General features: G+C 43.7%; 1 protein-coding gene across 3 annotated transcripts; it reads left to right on the top strand.

Moving 5' to 3' along the window:
• The first annotated feature begins 851 nt into the window (after nucleotides 1-851).
• On the top strand, nucleotides 852-8,533 carry LOC129842660 (calcium/calmodulin-dependent protein kinase type 1D-like). Of its 3 annotated transcripts, XM_055911298.1 has the most exons (14): nucleotides 852-949; nucleotides 2,105-2,180; nucleotides 2,767-2,878; nucleotides 5,443-5,568; nucleotides 5,650-5,724; nucleotides 5,906-6,044; nucleotides 6,375-6,498; nucleotides 6,623-6,698; nucleotides 6,853-6,965; nucleotides 7,136-7,214; nucleotides 7,378-7,465; nucleotides 7,585-7,889; nucleotides 8,006-8,113; nucleotides 8,252-8,533. In XM_055911298.1, the coding sequence occupies exons 2-13, from the start codon at nucleotides 2,165-2,167 to the stop codon at nucleotides 8,076-8,078; spliced, it is 1,326 nt and encodes a 441-aa protein (XP_055767273.1). In that variant the 5' UTR covers nucleotides 852-949; nucleotides 2,105-2,164; the 3' UTR covers nucleotides 8,079-8,113; nucleotides 8,252-8,533. The 3 variants fall into 3 exon arrangements, with proteins under 3 accessions (XP_055767273.1, XP_055767265.1, XP_055767278.1); XM_055911290.1 differs by having other exon boundaries at nucleotides 8,006-8,533; XM_055911303.1 differs by lacking the exon at nucleotides 2,105-2,180 and having other exon boundaries at nucleotides 853-949; nucleotides 8,006-8,533.
• Nucleotides 8,534-9,006: the final 473 nt, after the last annotated feature.

Genomic DNA, 9,006 nt, shown 5'->3' with positions numbered 1-9,006 from the left:
CACAGACATCTCTGCAATTATGTAGTTGTTGAGTGAGTGAAATAGTCTTGCCATAGGTTCCCAATGAGGCCATCTAAAAACAAAGCAAAGCATGCAAACCTTGCAGCTGTGGGTTTGTTTTCCTATACAGTAACCTAGGTCAGTGTCCACTGGCACTGCACTATTGCCAATAGACTGTGCAGGATGTGAGGGACATTGAAAGCAAGTGACACCTAGATGGTGATTGTCCATGAAGAAATGGTTTCGTAAATGAATTGTTTATCCAAATGTTTAGTAATTGTAATAGCATCAATATAGACATAATATAAATGCTGGCTGTACAATTTCGCTAGCTAGCCAAAATATTGCCTATTTTCCACCCATGTTCTACCAAGCTAGCGACAAGCTTAGCTAGCTAGTGCAGTTAATGTTGGACAATTTCAGTTGAAACTGGACAGAGAAAGGTCTGGGTTGCCTATTTGTAAGTTGCAGGCAATTTTTGGGTAATGACACACTGAGCAACCCAGATGCAACTTTGTTGCAAGCAACATAAATTGCGTCCAAATTGCTTTGTGTAACATCGGTTTAACAATGGGACCTTTAGAATGTTGAAAAAATCCCATGAAAATGGTTGAGTATTTTTTCAGGAGGTCAAAAAGCTTAATAGTTCAAAAAGTTGAATACAAGCACAGTATTCCTTACCAGTCTGCACGTTTTAAAGTTTGAATGACGTTTCTAGCTTAAATGATGTAAGAAAAATAGTGTTCTAAATCATAATAATAATACAAAGTCATAAATATTTTTTACAATATTAAAAGTGGGACTTTTTGCTTTTGCTAGTCTGATTAATGATGGGGAGGGCAGACCACGCCCCTGGACGCTCCGCGGTCTCCATGTCTGCAGTGAAGAAACTAGTAGGTCTATCGAGACACCTCAACAAGTGCACTCTTGCTCCTTCTCTGTAGACAAGGTAAGAAAAAAATTCCCATTCACATTTCTATTCAGTTATTTAGATCTAAGTGTGTATTACTGTGTCAGTGTTTTTCTGTGCTTAGTTGAAGCTACATTATAAGAGAAAATACATTCGTTTTTTTCCATTTCTTAAAAAATAGAGCATGTTATATAATTGAAATGCCGCGCCATCTCTGGCTTCAAGTAATGAACAATTAACTGTAGTTTAATATGGTCATGATCTTCTACATTTCCACCTAAACTATCCATGCGTCAAAGGCATTTGGGAACATTTGAATCAGATGTGCTATCGGATGATCACCTGGATTTTTCCCACGGTGCTACTGGACATTAGGAAACACCTGGAAAATACGTTGTTTTATTGATTCAATAATTTTAAACAGGACAAAGCTTACAAGAAATCCGCATTGAATGGACACATGACGACACAATGAATGCATTACGCCAAATGGAAGTTTACCATATTCTATCAACACTTTTTATGTATTTTGGCTGAGGTATCCACTGACATTAGCATTTAATTAAGCAATAAGCCATGATGGGGTGTGGTATATGGCCAATGTACCATGGATAAGAATTGTTCTTATGCACGATGCAATACATAGTGCTTGGAAGCAGCCCTTAGCCGTGGTATATTGGCCATATACCACAAACCCCTGAGGTGCCTTATTGCTATAATAAACTGGTTACCAACGTAATTAGAGCAGTAAATATAAATGTTTTGTCATACCCGTGGTATATGGTCTGATATACCATGGCTGTCAAGCCAATCAGCTTTCAGGGCTGGAACCATCCAGTTTATAATCATCATTATAAACCGGGTGGTTCGAGCCCTGAATGCTGAATGGTTGAAAGCCATGTTACGTCAGACCGACTACCACAAGTATGACCAAAAAAATACTAATTCTAATTGTGTTGGTAACCAGTTGATAATAGCCATAAGGCACCTCGGGTGTTTGTGGTATGTGGCCAATATACCACGGCTAATGTCTGTATCTGCGTCACGTTGCATTGTGCATAAGACAGCCCTTAGCCGTGGTATATTGGCCATATACAACCCCCCCTCTTGTCCTATTGCTTAATTATATTCTATGCTCTATCTATGGCATTGTGAGATCACTCAGGGGGGGTTTGGGGGACTTTTTTTATTCAGATGCTGATTGGTTTAAAAAAAGAAGCAGAACCAACTTGGAGAGAGTTTTGAGGCACAACAATGGCCTCTTGTGAAGGTCAGTATAATAAGTCGACACAGTTTTGGGAGTTTGTCAGGGAAGCAGCAGTAATCTGCATCCTGAATTGGCACAGGAAGGAGAGCGAGAGCAAGGGGAGGGAGAGGGTGGAAAGAGTAACCATCAATAGGCATTACAGCACTAATCCTACACCTCTTTGGGCCTTCTGTAAGTGATGGGTACAAATGAGCTTAGGCCAATAATTAATGACCTTATACTGAACATGCAAGCTTTTAAATAAGTAAAATGGGGTGTTTACAAGATGGCAGTAGTTAACCGAGATCTCCACCACAGCTGTGGTCCCCTCAATTTTGTTGTTGCTTTGTGAGCTACTTGAAGCCTTTCAAACGTTCTTGTATCCAAACGATGTGTCTAGCCATATTAGTCCTACGACATGACCCAAGAGGAAATGGCTGTTGGTCCCCACCCACCATATGTGAAACTCTGTCCCAAAGTGTTTGGTCATGTTGGGCTTCTTTATGTGTGGTGAGGGTTGTCTTTTGAAAAGGAATGTGTATATACATGTAAGACAGTCCAGTGTTCTCCAGACAGAAGAGTAAAACTGCTTGTCTGTCTGTCGTTCCAGGTGCCGGCTGTGACGACAGAGCCACCATGGGTCGCAAAGAAATAACCTGCAGTTGGAAGAAAGTCATCAACAATATCAGAGATGTGTTCGAATTCAAACAAGCGCTGGGATCGTAAGTACATTGTCTGTTAAAATGATTGCCTGGAGGTGTCATTCAAAGCACTTTTACTTTGAGGATAACTCGCCTCATCCGATGTGCAGCACCCACCTGGGTGATGTAAGGCAGCCATTTTGTGCTTGGTTGTTTTCACTGGGCCTTTGTTGCTGAGTAGCAGCTCTTGTCAGCTTCTAATCTCCGACTAAAGAGCCATTATTACAGGATTAAGTGCATCTCCAGGATATCTACTTTACCTGTGCCCAGAGAAGGATCCTAGTTTGGCACTATAATCCTGGAATGTTCTACCCAGATTATCAGATTATCAGGACCCAGGTCAGGGCAGGTCATGTTTATCAAGGGAACACTTGGCGTTCACACAATACAGTCTCTCTCACCTTAAAGATTGAACCTTTGTTGGAGAGGTTTGAGTTTAAACGAGGTAGCAACCGTATCCAAAAGGGGACAGGACATGGCCATTTTGGAAAAATGGTTGACCAATGTGTATATGTGTGTTCATGTGTACGTACGTTTATGATCATGTGTGTGTGAGCCTGAGAGTGTTCACATGTGGGCCTGAGCACATGTGTGGTTGTGTGCATGTGTGGGTGTATGCGTGTTTTGTAGGTCTATGCACAGTAGGTCTATGCACAGTAGGTCTATGCACAGTACAGTATATGAGAGCTTTATGAAAGGAGTTGTTCTTTGTGAAATCCAATACAAATATATTGCCCACACAACGCTGATATCTGCAGAGTGAGAGGGGTCTGTCTGTTGCCCCTGGCCTACCTGTTGCCTGAGCCTCCTCCTCACCTCCTCAGCCTCTCCTCAAGCAGCTTACAGCCTAATACATGAGAGAGGCTGAGGTTGAGAGAAGTGTGAGCCAGGCAGGTGAGCAATGATGTCATTACAGAGTGGGCACAGCCTATCGCTGCTCAATTAAAGGATTAAGGGCCTGGCATTGTGTGTTGACAGTGTGCATTTGCACGAGGTGAGGTGTGAGGGAATGAGTGCGACTGTGTGCCTGCTGGGGTGCGTGAGTTTGTGTGCGACGTTGAGTATGTGTGTGTGTGTTCATCAGACCTGGGTTCAAATAGTATCCTTTTCTTTTAAATAATTTGAGTGTTTGACTGAGTCTGCCAGGAGTGCCAGATGAGAGGGAGGAAGCGAAGTGGCAAGCACAATCAAACTATTTGGAAGAGAACAAATAGTGTGGTATTAGAACCCAGGCCTGGTGGACATTGTGTCTCCGTCTGTATGTCTGTCTCTACCAGACAGTGATGTCTTTTTGGACACAGGGCGCATTTATTGCATCAGTATCACAGGTGTTGGAATATGGGCGTCTGCCAAACCCGAGGATTACCCACACCCTGGTCTCCCTCAAACAGGGCAGTCAGCAGATGGGAGGTCGGATCCATTTTATGAGGCGTTGGGATCATCTTGGCTCCCTCCCACACATGAACACTTCTCTCCTGATGTCATGTTACGTCTGGGGTCTGACGAAGAAAATTCCCCCCCGGTCTTCTCAGGGTTCATCCAGGGTCGACTGTGCAAGATCGGACAGAGACAAGGAGACACGATGGAAATAAGCCTCCGGGATTCATTGTGTTTTAGTTCTTGAGAATTTCTGATGTATGTAATGTTGTCTGCAGCTGGAGCAGGCTACTACTTTGAATTATCGAATCAATTAAATCAAGTAATCAATCAATCATCTCAGGGGTCTCTTCTCTGGGCCCCCTGTCCTGAGCTTCAGGCTGGGTAATGGAAAGGCTTGAGTACTCATCCTTCTGTATTGCCCTGCTGCTATTCACAGGCCTCAGGAGCACAGGCCATACCTGAGCCTCTATTGCCCTGCTGCTATTCACAGGCCTCAGGAGCACAGGCCATACCTGAGCCTCTATTGCCCTGCTGCTATTCACAGGCCTCAGGAGCACAGGCCATACCTGAGCCTCTATGGCCCTGTTTAGACCGGCAGCCCAATTCTGATGTTTTTTTCACTACTTGATTATTCGTCGTGTTCCTAGCCGTGTGCAGCTATGAGCCAGGAGAGTGAGGCTTGGTGGTGGTGACTCCACCTACAGCACTGTAGCCTTCCAAAGAGTGTATGAGCGCTTCCGCCATCTTGGTTACACCTATCCAATTATCTGTGGAATGGGGTTCATTTTTCAGGGTTGTTTTCGAGCTGTTCGACTTCGTCTTCAGAACTTATCGGTTTAATTTGAGCAGTATTTCATTTGATTAGAGCACAGGTGTCTAACTCTTTCCTTCGAGGGCCGTGTGTCTGCGGGTTTTCACTCCTCCTTTGCACTTACGGTCATGAATTAGTTAGGAACTCCCCTCACCTGATTGTCTAGGTCTTAATTGGACACAAATTGAACAGAATAGCAAAAACCAGCAGACACTCAACCCTCCGTTGAAGGAGTCCGACACCCCTGGATTAGAGACTAGAATTGTTAACTGTAGTTAAGCTCAGAAATCTGCAACTTTATGGAACCTGAAGAGGTTCATTGACTATATAGCTCAAACCCATGGGTTGGATAATGGACATAGCCTTATAACCATTTCTCTGTCTGTGTGCGTAGGGGTTCGTTCTCCGAGGTTTATCTGGTGAGAGAAAAGAAGACTGGAAACCTCTATGCCCTGAAGTGTCTGAAGAAAAAACACCTCAGCTGTAGCAAGCTAGAGAACGAGATCACTGTGCTGAAGAAGTAAGTACACACACACACACACCCGCGCTCTCACTCACACCACAATGAACAACATCACAGATCTCTTCCTCTTCCTCTCAGGATAAGGCACGACAATGTGGTTGGATTGGAAGACTTCTATGAAACTCGGACGTACTACTACCTTGTCATGCAGCTGTGAGTGGGCACCGTTATCTCGACATATTCTAAATGCATGTATTAACATACAGAGAAATGTTTCTGTTTTACAAAACCTGCTTTATTAGTAGGGTGTAATCAAGACTTTAAAGGCTGATGATGATGCTGATGCTGATGGTGCATATAGTGGTGGAGATTCTGATGTGTGTTTTTTTCCTAGGGTGTCTGGTGGGGAGCTGTTTGACCGTATCATAGATCGGGGGGTGTACACAGAGAAGGATGCCAGCTGTCTGGTTCACCAAGTGCTGGAGGCTGTCAACTACCTTCACGAGAACAGCATAGTGCACAGGGACCTCAAGGTATGTTACACACACACACAGTCAAAGTAAACACACACACACACACACACACACACATGTAATATCCAGGCTGTATCACATCCGGCTGTGATTGGGAGTCCCATAGGGCGGCGCACAATTGGCCCAGCGTCGTCCAGGTTAGGGTTTGGCCGGGGTAGGCTGTCATTGTAAATAAGATTTTGTTCTTAACTGACTTGCCTAGTTAAATAAAATACATATAAACAAATACAATATTCCAAACATATTTTACACACACAACACTATTATATACTATGTTGGGAGAATAGTTTCTCTGCTGCTCTTTGATTCTCTTTCCCTCTGTGTGTGCAGCCAGAGAACCTACTGTACTTCAACTCAGATGAGAACTCCAAGATCATGATCAGTGACTTTGGCCTGTCCAAGATGTCCGACCACGGAGTGATGTCCACAGCCTGCGGCACGCCAGGATATGTTGGTGTGTGTGTGCGTGCGCCAACCGTGTGTTAGTTGTTTGGTCATTGAAATAGTGTAACTCTTTGTTGCACAGATAGAAAAGACTAGCATGGTATCTAATCCTGTGTATATTTTAACTTCTACAGCCCCTGAAGTTCTGGCTCAGAAACCCTACAGCAAGGCAGTGGACTGCTGGTCCATAGGAGTCATCACATACATCCTGTGAGTACCTATCTAGGACTTCTAGATCTATATCCGCCAGCACCTCTTCTCAACCTTTTCATAGTATTAGGATGACTGCATTGTGAGATGGTATTCCTATATAACGTTTGGAGGAAAGTTATTGTGATAACCATGTTCCCTCTGCGTTTAACAGGCTGTGCGGCTACCCTCCGTTCTTTGAGGACAACGAGACCCGTCTGTTCTCGAAGATCATGAGGGCCGACTACGCTTTCCACTCGCCCTTCTGGGATAACATCTCAGAGTCAGGTAAGACATACCACCACCCCTACGACAAGGGTATTAACACAGAACGAGTATCATAACTACATAGTAAAGATATTCATAAGTCATCTCAGTGCTAGAATACTTTTTTTTACTACATTTATCTTGAAAGTTCCATGTCAGTTGTTGACGTTTGTCTGTCTCCGTTTCCATAGCGAAGGACTTCATCCGGAACATGATGCAAAAGCACCCTAAGAAACGCTTCAGCACAGAACAGGCCCTCAGACACCCCTGGTGAGTCACACACAGATCCAAGATCAGTCCACCCTCCCCTCATCTTACTATAACCATCAGGGGGAAAATAGAAAACTGATCTAAGATCAGTGTCTGGGGATCCCACTATTTCTTGTTTATTCTTTGTTCCTGGTGGCCCTAACAACGTCATTTCCGGTTGCAGGATCATTGGGAAGACAGCGAGGGATCAGGACATCTATGAATCAGTCAGCATGCAGATCCAGAAGAACTTTGCCAAGTCCAAATGGAGGGTGAGCAACATGTCATAGGGCTACATACAATATGCTTACATTACTATTATTATTATCATCAAAACACGATTATTTATAAAAAATATATCAATCCTAATTTTCCTGTGTGTTTGTTACAGCAAGCCTTCAACGCCACGGCAGCCATCAACCACATGAAGAAGCTGCAGTTGGCCCACGCCGACCCCGATGCCCCTCTCCCACCTATCCCCGCCTGCAACTCCCAGAATACTCAGCAGGGCGTCAACAACATCACCGCCAAGGACATCGACACCAACGGCAACCTCCCAATCCCAGTGTGTCACGTGACCCCTCCGGAGGCGCAGTGCCGGGGCCTGAGAGACAGTCACAGCGAGCCCAGGCACACACCGGTCGTTATGGAGACATGTAACGCAGAGAATTGCTCCTTGTTCGTGGCAGCTAAGAGGTGAGTCCGAGTGGACTGAGGGGAGGGGAATATATGTCATTCTGGGGGGGGGTGAGTAATGTCCAAAGTGTAATATCTGTGGTTCTTAAGGCTTTGCTTTTTGCTGTCTGTTTCAGCTGTGATGCTATTGACAGGGCGACCAATAGGAATGGGCACACCATGCAGACTGGGGTGTGTTCTGTTATGTGATTGATTGACCTAAGGATCAATTCATTGGCTTAAAGGTAAATGGGTCTCAAATACACATTTGCTTGCCTACACTCATGTACCCAATCAACAAAAACTACGGAGAGTTGATAGGAAAAGTCTAACATGAATTATATGAATCGTCATGTGAATTTACACTCCCCACGCCCCTTCAGTGTTTCTGCAGTGTTGCAGTCAAGAAGTTTGAGCCACTCTACAGGTGTCAGCTGCCTCCTGCTGGTTCAGGAGTAGTACTCTGTAGTGCTCCTCTGAGATGCCCAGAGGCCCATAGCAAGGGCCTGGGCCCAAACCTTATCCAGAGAACACAAGAAGACCTGAGATTCATACCCAACTACAACGTAGTACATTTACACTCACACAAAATGTAAACTTTAATTTCTTTGACCCAAGCCACTGTCGATGTTTAGAAGAGTGTACATTCTGTACTTATCTCAACAGAAAATGAAGTATACAAAGAAGTATACAAAGACGTACTCTATTTGCAATGTATAATTGTCTATGAATGTTTATTGACCTATGGAAAACAATATAATTTTTGGGGAATATTTGTTTCTGATATGATAGCTGTGACGGCTAGATTGTAACTAATTAATTGGCTTTGGCTACTTTGTGCTGCTGTCTGAACTAAATTAAACTGTTCTTCTTTCACTCACATCTGTTCCTACTAATGGATCTGGAGAAACCAGAGTCCTGTGGCTCTGAAGAAAATGTATGGATAAAAACCTGGTAAAATAATGATTTCATTGTAAAGTTTATGAATACTGTATGACGTTTATTCAAGGAGTGCTTTGAGATGTCAAGTGTTAAATCGAAGCTGTGTACTTTTATATTGTGTGAATTATTTGTATCTTTTATAATCCTAAATGTAAGAATTTTGACTTATGAATCTTGCCCGACAGGTTTGAATGAC

This window comes from Salvelinus fontinalis, chromosome 3 (assembly GCF_029448725.1).
Source record: "Salvelinus fontinalis isolate EN_2023a chromosome 3, ASM2944872v1, whole genome shotgun sequence".
Taxonomy (NCBI): domain Eukaryota; kingdom Metazoa; phylum Chordata; class Actinopteri; order Salmoniformes; family Salmonidae; genus Salvelinus; species Salvelinus fontinalis.
Note: the sequence above shows the minus strand (reverse complement) of the source record. Positions and strands in the feature narration are given on the sequence as shown.

Bases quoted from the DNA above. Each gene is read 5' to 3' on its own strand.
- LOC129842660 (XM_055911298.1), top strand. The intron at 6,966-7,135 runs GTAAGACATACC...CCGTTTCCATAG, and splicing joins GGATAACATCTCAGAGTCAG to CGAAGGACTTCATCCGGAAC. The intron at 7,466-7,584 runs GTGAGCAACATG...TGTTTGTTACAG, and splicing joins TTGCCAAGTCCAAATGGAGG to CAAGCCTTCAACGCCACGGC.